Below are 19065 nucleotides of genomic sequence, written 5' to 3'. Positions count from 1 at the left end.
GGCTCTGTGCTGACAGCTCAGAGCCTGGAGCCTGCTTCAGAATCTGTGTCTCTCTCTTTCTCTCAGTCCCTCCCCTGCTCACACTCTCTTTCTCTCTCAAAAATAAATAAACATAAAAAAAAAAAGAAGTAGTAGAAGGCTTCAGGGGTCATCTGGCCTGACCTCTTCATTTGATAGGCAGCTTCATGTGATAGGCAGGGTGACTGACTCAAGGGGAGTGATCTGTCAGCCTGGCTGATTAAGAGCCTGGCTTATGCATTTTCTACCAGGCCAGAGCTTACTCACTGGACAGTTTCAGCCAAACATGCTGACATAAGTACTTTTAAATGTTAATTCTCCTTAGTTATTTAAAATTTTTAACTCTGTTTTAGCCGGCCAAACCTGCTTAAACATTAATAGAAATTTAATATAATACTTCAGTAAAAAACAAAGGTTTGATTTAGAAAGACAGTAATTTCCTTCTTTAAAATTGCATTTCTCTTTCAAAAATTTTAATCTTGGAAGCACTTTAATTTGGTTTTAAGAGAGAGTAATTTTATGGCTATTTAGGAAGTTAATAATTTTTGTAATCAAAAGAAGCCTTTCTCTCCTAGTATCACCCACTAGCTAAAATCTAGGAGTCCACCCTGACAGAAATTTACAAGATAAAAGAAAACTAGGGGCAGCCAGGTAGCTCAGTCAGTTCAGTGGCCAACTTCGCTCAGATCATGATTTCATGGTTCGTGAGTTTGAGCCCCACGGTCGAACTCTCTGCTGTCAGCACAGAGCCCACTTCGGATCCTCTGTCCCCCCTCTCACTCTGCCCCTCCCCTGCTCACGTGTGTGTGCTCTCTCTCTCTCAAAAAAAAATAAATCAGCATTAAGAAAAGAAGAAAACTAATGTGGGGCAAGGGACACTGAACACTTTCTGAATCAAGAAAAGATACTTAGGGGCGCCTGGGCGCCTCAGTCAGTTAAGTCTCCAACTTCAGCTCAGGTCATGATCTCACAATTTGTGGGTTTGAGCCTAGCGTTGGGCTCTGTGCTGACAGCTCAGAACCTGGAGCCTGCTTCCAATTCTGTGTCTCCCTCTCTGCCCCTCCCCCGCTCATGCTCTGTCTCTCTCTGTCTCTCAAAAATAAGCATTAAAAAAAAAATACCTAAACAGTTTTTCTCAAACTATCTGTGGTGAAGGACCAGTTTTTAAAAAAATATTATTTCAAATCAATCATGAGTCAATGCTTTTGTGAAATACAATAAAAAGTATTTAGTAGGATAATAAAATTTAAAAAGACAAAGACAAATTTTGAACTTGATTCTTTCATTATTAAATTTAGCAGGTGTGAAATGAAAAATTGCTCTAAAAAAAATTGCTCCATTAAATTGCTCTAAAAGTTTCTGAATGCTTACTCTTATCAGTTTGTCTTAAGACAAAAGCTCACGGGCTTAGATGGGTATACAATCCACACTGTGAGTAGGGCTCCCGTAAAGACCGTTTCTTTATAATGAACAAGCACATGTGAGGAGTCCGGCATTCTTCCTGAATGGAGGCATCAGCCCCGTTAGCATTCAGTGTTAGGACTGTAGACCTATTTGGATTACACTCCACAGTAGGCTGCTCTGTATCAATCATGGAAATAATAGAGTGAGCAACTGTCATGGGATGCCACGCAGAAGGGAATTGGAGACGGCATTTGCAGTCACTTTATTGCTACTTTTTATGACTTTCTCTTTTTACAAAAGGCCACCCGAACCCTGTAATAAGTAGAAACATACACAGCGGCACATGGAAAAGATGAAAAGAAATAGGAAGCATGTGTCTTAAAAACTGTCACCCTTAATGTTTGTTTTTTCACTTCCAAATGTGCATTGCATTTAAGTGGTCATAAATTACTCATGGAAAAGTAATTGTTTGTGACTATAGAGAGTCCATGCAGGCATAAGCAATGTCAAATGTTATAAACTGTAAGTTGGTTTAGACCGGGGTCTGAGTCTCACCCAGTTTTCTGTAGAAACTCTCCCCAAAGCCTGGCAGATGCCTTGTGCATACTGTATACACTCAGTATATTTGGGTAGAATAAATGCATTGGTATAATCATTAGAAACTCTCTAAGTAAAAATATGCCAGTATTAACAAGACATTTCCCGCAGTCCTGATGGCATTTACTCTATTACTGAAATCATTTGGGGCTTTCACCCTCTATTGATTACAGCAATTTCATATTCTGAAAGAATTGCATAAATCGGTACCCAACTAATTTGTTCAATTAATTGAATATTTCTCCAAAAGCCCTCCTTATTAAATTAAACTTGACCTTTATTATTATAATTATTATTGGAGTTCAATTATTCCAAGAACTAGCAGTACAAAGGGGGCTCCCTGGAGACTCTGGGGTATGGAGGAACTCAAAGGCAACTGTTGAAGAAGTGCTGCCTTTTGACACAGGGAAGGCCAGATACTAAAGTATTCCCAGTGTTAGACCTCAGCTCTCAGAGTGTGGTGTGGAGACCACATGCGTCACAATCTTCTTTTTAAAAAGCAGATTTCTGGGCGCGACCACAGGCTATATCAGAATCTCTGGAGATGAGGTTCTAGAACAGGTACTTGTGACAAGCACCCCAGATAATATGAATGCGCAGTAAATCTGAGCATCACTCACCTACATTCTAAGTAATAGGTCATAGAGTGCTTACTTTCTTTCATTCCCGGTACTACGTCCTCTACATGATCATCTTTTTATAATCATGGAATAACTTAAGGAAAGCAATAACATTCCCGTCTCCCATATAATTCTTGCAATCCTCCTGTCTACTAGCATTTAGCTCACAATAATCACAATGCTTTTTAGAGAAAGGGGGAAAGCATGAGTATTAAAATTTGAGCTATATGATAAAATGCTTATCCTGCTCGGCTCTGGGAAACATTTTTATACTTGTCAGGACTTCTGTCTGCACAGACACAAAAGCAGACCCATTTTATGGGTAGGAGCAGTATGCATCAGGGGGCTCGGCTGATCTGAGGGAAGCAGCAGATCATGGTGGTTAAGAGAGCAGATTCGCGAGTTACACGCTCCTCCACTTACTGGCTGCGGCATGTTAGGCTCGTTACCTAACTTCACTGAGATTACCTTTCCTACATTAGGATTAATAGCATTATCAGTCTCAAAGAGTGGCCCGGAGGTTAAAACGGGATCGTGCACAGAAAGTGCCTAGCATTCTGCCTAGCACACACTAAGGTTTCAATAAACGTTCACTGTAACAATATATATTTGGACTCAACATCCTCACTTCTACAGCCTAAAGACAGGACACAATCATTTTTAACGCTGTTAACCAAAAGACAGCCGCTAGAACAGGAAAGTGAAAGTTCAGCCATTCTCCTTTGGTGCTACCTTCAGTTCATTCTAGAAGAAAAGGCATGTGTGAAAAGCCGGCTGCATTTGGACGCAGGCCACAGTAGGCTGGGTGCCTGGGTGTCTGCCCTAAATACCATGTCCTGGAAGACACACTCTGTGACCCTTCAAGGCCCCTGTAGCACACTTAACAGTGTCCTCACTAGGTGGCCTCTAATAAACAAGGTATTAAACTGTCCAGGTTCATATGCATTTAATTCCTGTCCCCTATGGCCGCTCTTTTCTAAGAAAAACAAAAAAGCATTAAGAATAAGTTAAACAGGAGGAACAATCAGAAATAATTCACACCTCAGAAAACTCTTCCTGGAAGCCCCAAATCTTGCTCATCTGTGTTATATAGAATCTCAAAATATGTTTCCCTAACACTTTGGCAAGAGATATCTTCATTTCTTCTCAGCAGTGGGAGTAGTCAGAGAAAGGGGAGGTGGTGGTGAAGGAAGCCTTTGGGGAGTCGCGCAGAAGACAGTGCTATGGCTCCAATTATTGGTTTGGCTGTCTTCTCCCTGGGAATCCCAGGTGTGAGGAGGTGGGGAGGAAGGAGGGGGATGCGGGGAAGCATCAGAAGGAAGCACACAACACAGCCTGGTCAGTAGCAAGAAAGTCTTGAAGGTTTATCTCCAGATCCCAGTCTATGCTGGACAGTCTTCGGAGGGTATGACCACATTCTGATCTACTCTCCTGTGTGTGTAGGAGCTTTTCTGTCAGGCATGGGTTGATGTTTAAGCAATATTATAATCTATACTCCTATTGCTATTACAGGCTCAGGAAATACATTTAGCAACGAATATGATTTTTCCAGGCATAGAAACCTGAACATAAAACTTGCCTGGATGGAAAGAAAGCTCAGAAAATTTGGCTGATATCGATATCTTTGACTTCTACTGATATCTGTGCTGCATACAATTTTGAAACTCATCCTGATCTCGCGGGTTCCAGTGGCTTAAACAGCTTCCTGTGCCATACTTCCATAAACAAGCTTCGAGTCAGTTTACCTTGCATGCACGAAGGATGATTACCATCGGCATTCTCTGTGGTGCACACTAGTTCTATGTTAGCAGTTGTACAGAGAATCACATTAACATAGCTTAAGTTAGAAATCTAGTCTTTAGGGCGCCTGGGTGGCGCAGTCAGTTAAGCGTCCGACTTCAGCCAGGTCACGATCTCGCGGTCCGTGAGTTCGAGCCCCGCGTCAGGCTCTGGGCTGATGGCTCGGAGCCTGGAGCCTGTTTCCAATTCTGTGTCTCCCTCTCTCTCTGCCCCTCCCCCGTTCATGCTCTGTCTCTCTCTGTCCCAAAAATCAATAAAAAACGTTGAAAAAAAATTATTAAAAAAAAAAAAAAGAAATCTAGTCTTTAATGAATCACTCAAAAAACAGTTGTTTACTGAGCAGGCTAGATGCTGGAAACACAATGACAAGCAACAGGCATGACACTCATTTCAAGGAACTTACTATCCAGAATGTCATTTAAAAAGTTTTTTTTTTAATATTTATTTACTTTTGAGAGAGAGACAGAGAGACACAGGCATGAGTGGGGGAGGGGCAGAGAAAGAGAGAGACACAGAATCTGAAGCAGGCTCCAGGCTCTGAGTTGTCAGCACAGAGCCTGACGCGGGGCTCGAACTCATGGACTGCAAGATCATGACCTGAGCTGAAGTCGGGCACTTAACCAACTGAGACACCCAGGTGCCCTGAGAATGTCTTTAATTAGAACAGAATAATAATTTCAGTGATAGTTTTATGTTGTGTCAACATAGCCAAGCTGAACCATATTTCCCAGAATCCCCTCCCCAGCCCTGTTTGCCACAAGGGAAATCTGCCTGGATTTTGGGAGGCATAGATGAAACCACAGCCTGATTGGTGTGTTGGGTGCCAGGTGCCGCTGCAGCTTGCACACACTGTCACTAACCAGCTGGACCCTGTGTTGGCACAGGACATGGTTGGTGCTTCTTCAGAACTTACAGTATCTCCCTCGGGTTCTCCTATTCTTGGGTCAGGTGCCCACAAGCTCTAAGGTGAAGCACACAGCTCCTTCTGCAAGTCTCCCAAGTCTGCAATGTTGAGGCAGTGAGAGTCAGGGGTTCCAGTTTGTTCTTGTTCTCCCCCATTTCACGTCCAGCTTTTCTTTGCAACTGCAGACCCTGCCCGCCAGCAGTGACTTCAGAACCACACAGAAACCAAGGTGATGGCCTTACACAAACTTCTCCAGCAGCTCACACAATTGTGTGAGGCTTAATTACTACAATAAATATCTTATTCTGTATCTCTCATGGTGGTTCTGGGTCCCTGATTGAACCCTGAGCCCGGAGACATCAATTGCCTACATTTTAGAGGCAAAGGGCTTTGAGGACAGAAGAGAGTTCATAAGCCTTTCAATGCAGAAATGGTTTTTAATTCACATTCGCGTAAGTCATACACCAGTGTTTGCCAATCTAAGCAACAGACAGATGTGCCAACTCTCAAGCTGAGCACACACATCTCCTTTGGCAAATGCTAACAGACAAGTTCCAAAACACAATCCAAACCTTCTCTGTTGTTTTCTCCTCAAGCCTGCTTCTCTTTTCTCAGCTATTATTTAGGGGAGATATAATGGAATGTAATAATCACATAATAAGATCAAATTCAGAGGAAGAAGAAAATCTGAATTTAGGACTTCCACAGCCAAGTGCTGTGTTGGAGTTCAGATGTCCACAGTCTGTTCCAATGACAGTCACAGAGACTTCAATTTTCATAAGAATCTTTTTGACTTGTTGTGACAGATATTAATATGAAGATATGACCCTGACTACAACTCAGGGTCGGCTTGCATTTAATTCCTTCCTAACAAGAGACACCTGCATGGGATATTTTTCCCTCGGCAAACCTGTAGAGGGAGCTGGTTCCTTAGGGAAGCAACAAACGCCTGTCTCAGACATAAAGGTTGAATCATCATCATTGGGTTGACTGAACTCAATCAAATACACTAAAGACATGTAAGGAAGGCAAGCTGATGGTTGCTGGCAAATGGGTGTTTTGAAGATTTAAAGCAAGTAGCTGAGCTCACAAAGGGGGAGATCACTTGGGAAAGATCACATAATACTGAAATCATCTGGTTTTACATCTTTCTGTGCCACTAGACTACAAGCCTCCTAAGCACAGTTCCTGGCATGTTGGAAGTGCTTGGTGAATTTTTTTTTTAACTAAAAAGACCTGGTTCATGTTAAAAGAGGAATAAAACTCATAATTTTCGAAGAATACTTAAAAAAAGAAATTTACTGAAGATCATATAGTCTTCAAAGACCAAGGAATACTCTGTGAAGGAGCTAGTCTCATGACACATGACACTGGTCATACAAACTCAAGCAGCCCACTGTACCTGCTTTCCCAGGTAAAACAGAAATGAAACGTGAGACCATAAGGAGATTCTGGATTCCCCAGGATCTGAGTCAGGCAACTTAGGATCATTTGTTTCCCTCATTCCATGTGGGCTATTGGGAAAGAGAACAGACCGCATCTTATAAAAACTACTCAAATCACACAGCACAGCAAGGAAGATTATGAGCACTAACTTAACTGTCATCTACGAAGCATATTGTGAAATGTCCAGATAGTTTGCCAAAGAGGAAAAGCTGACGCTGATGATAGCCATCAACACGTCAGCAACACCACTTGCTCCTAGCTGTACCTGGAGAACAGCACCTTCTCCAGCAGCAGAGAAGCCTCATTTCGTAAAAAATCAGCTACAAAAACTAGTCATCCAATGACAAGTGCCCCCTAGGTGACAGCCTCTTGTATCCCTGGATGGTGGGCATCCCCTCTGACTAGGTTGCAAGGTTCATATTCACCAGCATTCCTGGCCACCCCTCCCCCACACTGGTTCTCTCTTTGCATCTGTTATACTTTCCCTGAACCAGCTGAGCCATTTGCTGTAGTTTCTTTTTAAAATTTTTTTTAATGTTTATTTATTTTGAGAAAGAGACAGAGAGTGAGCAGTGGAGGGACAGAGAGAAAGGGAGACACAGAATCCAAAGCAGGCTGCAGGCTCTGAGCTGTTAGCACAGAGCTCAACGTGGGGCTCGAACCCATGAACTGTGAGATCATGACCTGAGCGGAAGTCGGACGCTTAACTGACTGAGACACCCAGGCGCCCCTCCCCCCCCCTTTTTTTTTTAAGATTTGCTATAGCTTCAATGACCATCCTCTCAGTTCCTCAGTGCTAGACGTGTATAAAAAATGATCATCTATTAACCATCTTCACCTGCATTTTTGGAATTTAAAATAAATTCTTTCTTGAGCACCTACAATGTCCCAGGCTTGGGACACATCAAGGAACAAAACAACAACAACAACAACAACAACAACAACAAACAACAGGTCTGTGCCCTTATGGAGCTTACATTCTGGTAATATGTTTGCCAAATGTGACATGTTCATACAGAACTGATTAACTTCCCTTCCCTGCTCCTCTGCCTCTGCCTTCTCAATCGATGGCATCACCATTCACCCAGTGACCTCTCTTCTACCTCACCCTCACAAGGTCCCAAGTCCTGTCAGGTTCATTCTTATCTTGCCGTGACTGTACCCTACTGCTCAGAGGACCCCCGGCCTCTGCCATCAGACTTATCTTCCACCACATCCCTTGTTCCACCTATAGCCATCTGAACCTGCCATTCATTCATGTCCATGGCCCTTGTCCTCTAGCACGTCTACTGTCCTGCCTCCACCCTCCCCCCTCCTTCTGGCCTGGTAAGTCCCTACTCATCCTCTAAGCACCAGCTCAGCCGACCTCTCTTCTTGGAAGACTTCTCTACTCAGGCAGTTATCTTCTTCCTCCTCCAATTAAGTTATGATATTGTACTGATCTGCTTACATGTTTAGCACCCCCTTCAGACTGAGAACTCACTGAAGTCAAGTATCACACTGTCTACCTGGGACTACTCCAGTCACCACCCCCAGCACCATGCCTGGCATGAAGGAGGTGCTCAAAAGAACAAACTGTTTCTTGGTAACCCTCTTGTATTAGAAGTAAAAGCCTTTTGTTCACAAGCAACAATACCAAATTCAACAGAAAGCATTTTTTCTCTTTCTGTGGCCTGGAGGTGCTAGATTATATAAGATAATCACTCACTTCACTTCTGGAGGCGACAGCCCGGTGCAGTGGGGTCAGCCACATGTTGTCCTTGGCATTTACACGAGCTCCTGGAACCAAAAGCACAAGTTAGAGGCATAATGCAGTCAGGGAAATTCTATTGATGTTAAATCAATAATAATAATTGTGATATCTTGTGCTCTCATTTGCCTGGTACAACCACCATATTTTGTTTTGTTTTCTCTTTGTACCAGTCATGCATTTGCTAGCCACCAGACAGGAAGAGAGACCTAGTATAGTAGAAAAAGTGAAACCAGGAGCTGAAAATGTCACCAGAATTGCATAAAGACTGTGTGAGAAGTGCAGTGCCTCATTGGATAGGACACACAGATGTAAGAAGGTGGAGATTCTCCAGGAGCAGGGAAATGTCGATTCTGAAGAATGAAGAACTTCGCAGGTATGTGTGTATGTATATAAACATATATGTATATAAAATGTATAAATATAAAATGTTTTATAGACAATATACAATATATAATCACATATATTAGTTTTAGTCTTCAAGTATACTTACCACACAGGACACACAATACCCTTCTTGGCAAACTGCTTAGGATGAGCAGCCTTCCAATAAAAGTATACTAGAGGCCAGTGGGATTTCAAACAAGTCTTGTAAAGTTGAGTTCTCATGAGACTTGATCTGGGCTGAGGGGATTAGCAGAAATCTGTTCTATCCAGGAATCCCAATTATTTCTCTGAGACTAGCCAGGTGTCTCGATAGAAAGAAGCCAGCTTCCAAAGCATTTGGACAGATACAACATGAAGTCTATACAGGTTGATCACGGCCCTCCCTCCCCCGCCACTATGGGGTGTGGGCAGACAGGCTCACACATGGGCCAGAACAAGCGCACACTCAGGGATGTGCCCCCCATGCTCAACTTTCTGGGAGCCACGTCGCCATCACGGAACAGAAGCTCTATGTGAATGGATTTCCAGAGAGTAGAGCATGCCCTCCTTCCACGATACCCTCACCATATCTATGAGTGCAAGTTCACTGAGTCTACAACTGAACTGTGGAAACACCCAATATGAGCTTCCCTTTTTTGGGTCCCGGGTTTTGATCAGTGTTTTGCCCAGATGGAAAATTTCTTTAAAGGGCTATAAAAGAGGAGGATAAGATAAATATGTGTGATATCTTTGTAGCTGCAACCTGAGGAGCCTATGTTAGCCTCAGGACAACAAGGAAGGAAGCTCGTGAGGACGAAGAGTGGAGACATGAATCAAAGAAACTAGAAAGTAAGGCAGAGGAGGGGAAGTGTGGAGGGGGTGCCTCTGGGACAAGGGCCGAGAAAGTGAGTCAAGTGGAATCAGGGAGTGACTAATCTCAGTGAGGCCAAGGCCAGCTGAGAGCTGAAAAATAGAAACCTTGTTTTAAAAAGAAAAGAAAAAAAAGGTGACAGGAGACTTTCATGGGTAAAAGTGAGCTAGCCATTTAGTTTAAGCCACCAGCTAAAAGAAAATAACAAATCATAGAACTTACCCTATTTTTTCTCCTTAACTGAAGAACAAATACCATCAACAATATTAATTACAGAGAGCAAGAACATAATAATCCCTAAAACAAGAGAGAGAGGTCTCTCCTCCCCTCCCCTCCTTCTGACTTCATTGGCTTGAGATAGAGCCAAGTGCAGGTATTTTTTAAAAGCTCCCCAAGACCCAAGGTTATTTTAATATGCTGTCAAGGTTGAAAGCCACTGATAAATTGTTGCTTAGTTCATCAAGCTTAAAATTACTTGAATCCTAATTCTACTAACTCTGTCCAGGCAGTTTACCTGAAAAGGCTGAAGCCCCTTACATCAATAAGGATGAAATAAAATCAGTTTGGGCATGCTAAGAATCAACACCAGCAGGTCATCTCCTTGTCCTGCAGCAAGAAGTCCTGAGCTAAACGCTCTGGAGTGAACGTCCTATAGGGGTGGATGCCTGGTGGGGATGCCTGCATCAGGGTATCCCTTTCGCTTGCCCTGTCCAGTTTTAACTTCATGTCACAAAGTCAAACCAGTCGTCTGAGAGGGACAACACCTGGTCGCATCACACCCTGTGTCTGAGTCTGAGGTGTCACTGAACTGTCTGCACGCTGTCCCATTAACCACTGTAGTCACCCCCTCCTTCAGTACGTTCGTAGGAAGAAACGCTATGTGTGTCAGATGTGGTACCTGCTGTGGGTACCGCATCCCTTCAGACTCAGAGCCTAAGGGTCAGTGCAGTCCAGTGGAAATGTCATGGGAGCCAAGGATGCAATTTTAAATTTTCTGGTAGCCACATTAAAAAGGGGGATAAAAAAAGAAGCAAAATTAATTTTAGTAATATATTTTTATTTAACTCAATATACCCAAACTATTATCATGTAATTGAGTTTAAAAATTATTCAGGTAATTTATTCTTTTTCTCATGCAAAAGCCTCAAAATCCAGAGTGTATTTTACCCTTACAGCACATCCGCACTGGAACTGGCCACACTTCAAGGGCTCAGTAGCCACCGCAGGTTTGTGACTACCGTGTTGGACAGTGCAGTTCTAAATGCTAAGTGGTAAAGCCCAACTTGTCTACTCATTTGCTTAAAAGCTCCCTTTAGTTCAGAAGAGCTAAAATTCTATTATTACAGCTGTGCAATTGCTAACAGCCTTGTTAGAAACTGCTAATATAATCTGAGCTCTTGCTTGGTATACTAACAAATGTGTAGTCCATTTAATAGGGAGATGCTATTAAGATGCTAATTTTGTAGATGAAGGAACTAAGGCCACGAGAAGTAATAAGCTCCAGGTACCCAGCTAGGAAATGGTAGATTTGAACCCAGGCAGTCTGACTTCAAAGCCCAAGCTCTTAGGCAGTGTGCCTCACTTCACAACTAACCTTTCCACTAAACATTGATTAAATTTCCCTTCTACTTTCTCCAATCTTTCTCTGCCTTCCTTAGATTCATTCCTCTCTCCCTCTATCTTTCCATCTTTCTCTTTTTCCATTTTCATATATATATATATATATACATATATATATATGTATATATATATATATTGCAAGTATTTATACATGTACATTCCCCCTTGATTTCATTTCCTTTTCCCCTACATTTCTCCTTTTAGCTCCGAACACTGGTTATAATAATATGAAACAAAAATACATACTTCATTATTCATAGTCTTTGACAGAGCAAATTTTGCATTGCCTGTGTGTAAGCTTAAAAAGCTAATGCAAGAAGAATCCCAAATGGCAAGATACATATGAAAATATACTTCTCAAAATTTATCAGGGAGAAGCAAATGAAAGCAACATTAACATACCATTTCACACCCATCAAATTGGTGAAAATTCTAAAGTATGACAATCCCAAGAGTTAGTAAGGGTAGGGAGTAATATTAACACTTATATTGGGGCGCCTTGGTGGCTCCGTCGGTTAAGCGTCCGAATTCGGCTCAGGTCATGATCTCGCGGTTTGTGAGTTCGAGCCCCGCGTCGGGCTCTGGGCTGACAGCTCAGAGCCTGGAGCCTGCTCCAGATTCTGTGTCCCCCTCTCTCTCCGCCCCACCCCTTCTCGTGCTCTGTCTCTCTCTGTCTCTCAATAATAAATGTTAAAAAAAAAAAAAAGATTTACATACAGCTGGTGGGAGTATGAACTGGTACAACCACCTCTGGGAAGCAATTTGCTGCTACCCAGTAAAACTGACATTGCATGTGCCCTCCTACCCAGCGACCCATCCCAAACATATACCCTGGACAAACTTTCACACATGTGGAAAAATGTTTACCGCAGCATGTTTGTAACAGCAAGAAACTGAAATCCTAAATGCTGGTCAAAAGGAAAATGGATAAATACATTGTGGTATATGTGTACAATGGGATGTCATACTGTCATGGAAATGAACGGACTGAAGTTTTTGATTTATATATATATATATATATATATATATATATATATATATATAAACAGATGCACTTCAGACACATAGCGTGAATGAACAAATGAAGTTACCAATAATACCTATTACATAATGTCAGTTTATATAAAGTTTTTAAATTTACAAAAACAATTCTACATGATGTTTGTGGATGCATGCATAGGTGTGAAACAAAAGTAACAAATATGGCTAAAGAAAACAAACAGCAATTCTAGATAGTGGTTGCTTCTAGGAAGGGATGGTAGAGAAAAAAGGATGAAGTATGCCAAATGGGCTGGAAATGTGTCTTCAATATTTTCTTTAGAAAACAGATATGATACAAACATGGAAAACGTCAGGATATCTTAAAGCTTGGTGTACATGGGTATTACTTATATTTTTCTCCATATTTTCTGTATGTTTGAAATATTTACTATTAAACATTTCTAAGAAAGCAGTGCATTTGGAGTTTTATGTTTCTTAATAAAAATAGGGAAGTTTGGGACACTTGGGTGGTTCAGACTCTTGATTTTGGCTCAGGTCATGATCTTGCGGTTTGTGAGCTTACGCCCCAAGTCAGGCTCCATGCTGATTGTGCAGAGCCTGCTTGGGTCTCTCTCTCTCTCTCTCTCTCTCTCTCTCTCTCTGCCCCTCCCCAGCTCGTGCTCTCTCTCGCTCTCTTTTTAAAAAAATAAGTAAGCTTAAAAAAATGGGGAGGATTATGATGCTTTTTCTTACGCTATTTTTTCTTGGTCAGTGGCCCTTCTCACGGATAAAAAAAAAAAAAAATGACATTTTCATATAAAGTGGCCCGGGCACAGTCTCTTCCAGGATTTTCCGAAGGCTCACTCCAAGTATATAATTGATTAGGAACCACAACTGCTGTTGGATTTGTAGATAACCTCAGTGGCACAGTCCAATTTGAAAAGACATTTTCAAGTTAACAATGTGTTCTCATGCTCTCTTCCCTCCTCAATCACTGTAGCTGATCCCACAGATAGATCCCCAGCTGTAGAACAGAAGCAAGGTCAGCACACCCAGAAAAAGTGGGACCATAGAAGTTCATGACTACCCAGAGGTGAGAGAGCTCAAGAATCTCAGGGAATCTTTTGCTGTCTTCCCAAATTTTATCACCACATTTTGAATCTAAAAATCTCACCCCAGTAGCTCCTCACCAGGCAGATCACCAGGATACCAACGAGGGGCAGAGGGCACGTGCACGGTACCTGTGTTCACCAGCTTTTGCCATGGCATGTCCAAATCTTACCTTCAGTCTCCCTCTGTGTTCTGCCTCCCCCTTTTTCCTCCCTCTCTCTCCCCTTCTCTCTTCTCCCTTTCTCTCTCTCTCTTACCCACAACCTATTTCTGTCTTTGTGTAAGTGTATTAGGATGCTCTATAACATGTTTCTAAAGGAAATAACTATGGGCTAATGTTAAGACTAATCTTCAAGAATGTGTTAAAAAAAGGTTAGCCAAAAAAGTAATATACAGGAAACAATCTTGGTGTTAGACAGAGAAGAGTTGGTTAAATAAATTAGTATATAGCCATACGCGGTGGCTGTGGTGCTTTATAAGAATTCCTAATAATGTGGAGAGATGTTCACAAACCATTGTCATGTGGAAAAAGTACCAAAATATTATATGAGCCTGCTTTTGTAAAAATATTGAACAGTCTAGAAGGATAAACCACAAAAGACCTGAGATCACTTTCTGACACATGGTAAGCACTACATAATTGCTTGTTAACTATTATCAGAGCAGAATCAGGGACTAAGGAATAGAAACTGGGGGCATCTGTCTTTGGCACGATGTGCCAATTTAGGTCCAAGCCCAGGGCAGTCCTAAATTAACAGTTGCTAATTGAAGGAAGCTTTCTGGTTAAAAGAGAGATTCCTCAATGTCTCCTTCACTGAGCTAGTTTATACAGCAGCTATGAAAATCTGCCTAACATAATGAAAATCAGCAGACCTATTTTACTTCATGGTTTCATCATACAAATAATGCATTCTTCTTTAAAAGATGAATTGGTTTTTTTTAATGTTTTTATTTATTTTTGAGACAGAGAGAGACAGAGCATGAGCAGCAGAGGGGCAGAGAGAGGGGGAGACACAGAATCAGAAGCAGGCTCCAGGTTCTGGGCTGTCAGCACAGAGCCCAATGCGGGGCTCAAACTCACGGACTGTGAGATCATGACCTGAGCTGAAGTCGGACATTGAACCGACTGAGCCACCCAGGTGTCCCTAAAACATGAATTATTAAAGATTTGAGTAAAGGCCTCTGGAGAATCATTCTCAATGCTGGACTCTCCCCACTTACTGAAGGAAAAAAAAAAATCACTGCCCTGAGCCTGGTATATAAGCCTCCAGTTTCTTTTACCCCTACGCAGGCCAATATGTGTACCAAGGAAAACTGAGAGAATTAAGCTGAGTGGTCAGTACAATATTCTTTTTTGCATATTTAAAACATTACACAGTAATTTTTAAAAATCTATAGTGTTTTATAAGTATGCTTTTACATAGATTATATCATATTGTAATAACCCTCTGAATATTGTATCCTACTATAATACTCTGAGTTTCTGAATTGTTTCTGAATTGACATTCTGCATTGTTTCACACGATATATTTTTCATACCTATCTCTGTTGATACTTATGATGCCACTTTTTAATTACCACATGTATTCCAACATATAAACAGTACATTTTTTAGACATTCTGTCCATTGATGGGTATTTCAGTTGTTTCCAGCATTTCATTATTCAAAAAATGCTGCTGTGAACACCCATAAAATGATTCCTCCTACAAACGTGCAAGTATTTGTCTAGGATAGATAATTAGAAATGGACTTTCTGTGTCATGGGTCACACACACTTTCGGTTTTAATCCTTAGTCTCAATCCTCCAAAGAGTGCTAACGTGTGAGATTGCCTAGTTCCCCACATCCTCATCAATACTTGATATTATCAGCCAATAAAATATTGCAAATCTGATTGGAAGGAAGCAGTATCACATTTTTCTGTTTTCCTGTTTAATAGTGAGGTTGGGCATCTTCTAATATGTTTGTTTACTGGACATTTGCAATTTATTCTCTGAGAACTGTGTGTTCATATTTTTTGCCTGTTTCCTCTATTTTTCTATGACTGTTTTTTCTTGTTATTTATATTTATACATTTACATTATATTGTTATTACTATTATTATTTATATAGTCTGCAAACTTTCAGTTTTATGTAGTGCTCAATGTGGCTTTTAATATTAACATTCTTTCAAGGAGAAAGATGACCCCGAGCTTGCTGATATCAGAAAACAACCCACACCCGGCGTGTAACAACCAACAAATGCCAACATTGTTTCCTTGCAGCTTTAGCGTCACTTGAGGAATTGAAAAATAATTAGAAATCTAGGAAGTAGCTTCCTTCAGTTTCTATCCCTCCACTTCTCCTCCTCCAGAAGGTTAAACGGGCAGCTGCCAGGAAAATCTCCTCTCCCTGAACAACAAAATTATTATGACAAAAGCAGAGTTATCTGAATGGGGACCAAGCAGTATTTCATCAGTGTCATCCCCTGCCACTGGTTTCCTCATCCTCTTCCGCTGAACACGTCCAAGAGTCTTGTTTACATGTCAGAGGGAGACGTCAGATGGTTTTGAGTTGAATATTTATAACTGATTTTTCTAAAGGAAGCTTCATGTTATTTACCTGCCTGTCAGGCGCCATTGTGCACTGAAGGACACAGAGTCTGCATGTCTAATGATTTAAAGGCAAATGCTTTTTACCCAAGGACATTTTCAACCTTAAACATAAAAAAGAAAAAAAAAAAAAAAGGTGCTAGGCTATACTGATTCTTCAGAAACAAAGACCCAACTAAAAGTTGTCAGGCATAAACTCTGATTATAAATTAAGTATGTTTTCATCTTATCCCTATTACTGCTTGATTTTTTTTTTTTTTTTTTTTTTTATGGAGATCAAGAGTAAAGGAAACTAAGTATCTTTCCCAGAGGCAATATTCCTGTTCTCTCAGCCTTGTCATCTAGGAAGAAGTAAAACAAAGGAAAAAGGTAGACTAAGTGACTGAAAAACCTTACAGGCCCAGAAAGGATAATTGATTCTTAAGTCTGGTTTATCCAAAGTTTGACTTTTAATTGTAGAAATAAATACATACGAAAGATCATATGAAATATGACTTCAATGTAATGAGATCAGCTTGCTATTGATTTTGCTTTTAAGCAAACAGACCAAATGTTATTACAGCCCAGGAGCACTGTCCTTCAAAGCAATAACCTTGGAAGAGTGTATGATAATTCAGTGTATGTGACAATTGCTTAAAACATTTTTCAGACTCCCTTTGGACCTGCCTTTAGAACCAGTTTGCACACCCACCAGAAAATGGCTCATTACTTTGTAATCACACCACACTGAGGGTGCCTGGTTTAATCACCCCTCTTTCACCAGAACAAACAAACAAACACCAATCAAATCCAACCTCAAAGGATGAATAATGAATATTTGTTATGCATAAAAGAATCAAAAGAATGACCTGCCCCTGGCACTGGTGGCACTTTGCATTGACCGTGGTAATCACATTTTGACAAATCACAGGAAATGATTTTACAAGAATACACTTGTTTGGTGGCCTATGTCTAATAAACATATCATTTTTAGTTAGCAGTTGCACCTCACTAACACTCCCACGTTAGCAGGTGGGTACCTCCAGTTTTCTTCCTTCAGCCCAGGACCTGAACCTCGAGCAGCCCAGTTTCTCTACAGGGAATTGTGACAGTGCTCGGTTTCCTGTGTGCTCTGCTTCCTCTAGCTCAACCCCAATTTCTTACCTCTTAGCCACGGATCCACTGATTGGTTCACGCTGATCTCATTCATGCATCTCCAGCAAATGATTTAGCATGCTCTTCACCTTCTCTTTGCCTTAAATCCTGACTCGGCTAGTTCCCAAACAGAAGCCAGAGGCCAGACTGGGGGTGGGGTGGGGAGAATAAAGCCAGAATCTGAACTGGCAGTTATAAGAAGAGGAAAGTTTCAAGGCCTGAATTCCTCCCTTTCTACTCAGAGGCATTCAGGGTTCCATCCGCCTGGCTAATAGGAGATAATGTCAGTGGGAATTTAGTGGGCTTGGGTTACACTACGCTCTGTAAGTTAATACAACAATGGAGTACACAGCTGTAATGGGCTATTCTGGCAAGGCCAAATCATTTGTCCAACATGGGAATCATTAGCACCTCATCCATTATTAAACTGGAAAGCAGTTTGGTTGGATTCCCTAAAGGGTCAGCTGCCAGATGTAAACTCAGAAATAAAATCATCGTGCTCTTACAAGGATATTTCTTTAGGAATTTAATATACAAATTGAATAAAGGACCTTTCAAGGAAATTAAAGCCATGTGAATTCCAAGAGTTTGTCTAAGCTTCCACAGTTGAGTAAAATTTCGAAAGAACTTTCCCAATGCTCTCCTGTACCCTACGTCTTCCTAATTGGATATGAGGAGGAGGAAAAATTCCATTGCATGTGCCATCCAAAATTATACCAGAGACTAAACAGGTGTGCAGATCAGGATCTATGGAAAAATTTCTCCAGGCTCTACTAGATGAGCCCCATGTAAGTGAGGTTGATGGACCCCATCCCACGTGAAGGTGATACGAAACCAAGTTTCTCAAACAGTCACCAGCCCACAGATGCCCGAGGAACATAGAGGGGTCAACTTCATGCTGCAGAATTAAAATCTTCCTTCAGATGTAGAAAAACAAACAAACAAAAAACCAAAGTTGGGGGTCTAAGACAAAGTTTTGAATTTGCACCTTCATGAACTAAACATTCCTCTGAGACACTGAGATGTCTCTTAATACAACACTTGGTTGGTTGGGACCCCTTAGCTGTCGTGCCACAAAATTCTTATTTTACACCCCCACTGGTTTTCCTACAATTTTCCATGGCCCAAGTTTCTACAGCTATAGGGCAACCAGCCAGGTATGTACTGGCTCTCAGCCATAGTGTGTGTCACACCAAACAATACATGTTTGTTTGGAACACAGCCCTGGAACATCTTTAAAACTGTCAGAAGGAAGGCCTGTTCTTTATTTTTTATTTTTTTTTTTTCAGTAAATATAACCTTTAATCCAGCAGAAAAAAAAATCAGTCTATCAAACGGAAAGTGAAAAAAAGGAGGAAACAATGTACATTAAACATAAAATAAGAAATGACTTGCAAAAATAAATCTCAATATATTAGCAGTTAGGCCTGTTCTTTAAAGCACAAGGAATGTCACACAGAATCTAACCTAAGCTCCGTGCAATTGTCAGGAGCACAGAGCACACACACGTCGTAAGGCACTGAATACTTGCTTCCTGGGAAAATCCACCTCAAGAACACGAACACAACAAAAGTAAGGGCAATGTGAACCTTCCTGGTGTATCACAGCACAATTCTTGTTAGTTTCTTCTACAGTGTTCCCCACGTCTGTTTGAATACATGCATTAGCTCCTACCTTTGCATAGCGTACTTTGGATTTCTACAGTTTCCCTTTACTATTGCAAACAAAGGCAAAATCTTAATATAGGCCTTTTGCATAGTCTGCGGGCAGAGGTATTTCTTCCAGATTTTAATCTTCCCAAACAAAAAGGAGGAGGGGAAAAAGCCAGCCGATCTGCAATCCACACCAAGACA

At 41.2% G+C, this 19065-nt stretch overlaps 1 protein-coding gene across 8 annotated transcripts in view; it reads right to left on the bottom strand.

The window, feature by feature from the left end:
* The window catches only part of ANKRD44 (ankyrin repeat domain 44), a 343412-nt gene that overhangs the window by 165027 nt on the left and 159320 nt on the right, over positions 1-19065 (bottom strand). For all 8 annotated transcript variants that reach the window (XM_049615941.1, XM_049615942.1, XM_049615943.1 and 5 more), the window contains one exon: positions 8498-8568. In XM_049615941.1, coding sequence (XP_049471898.1) covers positions 8498-8568 — 71 coding nt within the window. The remainder of the gene's footprint in view (positions 1-8497; positions 8569-19065) is intronic.

The sequence above is a fragment of the Panthera uncia genome (genome assembly GCF_023721935.1).
Source record: "Panthera uncia isolate 11264 chromosome C1 unlocalized genomic scaffold, Puncia_PCG_1.0 HiC_scaffold_3, whole genome shotgun sequence".
NCBI lineage: Eukaryota > Metazoa > Chordata > Mammalia > Carnivora > Felidae > Panthera > Panthera uncia.
This window is presented reverse-complemented; position numbering and strand designations above follow the sequence as displayed.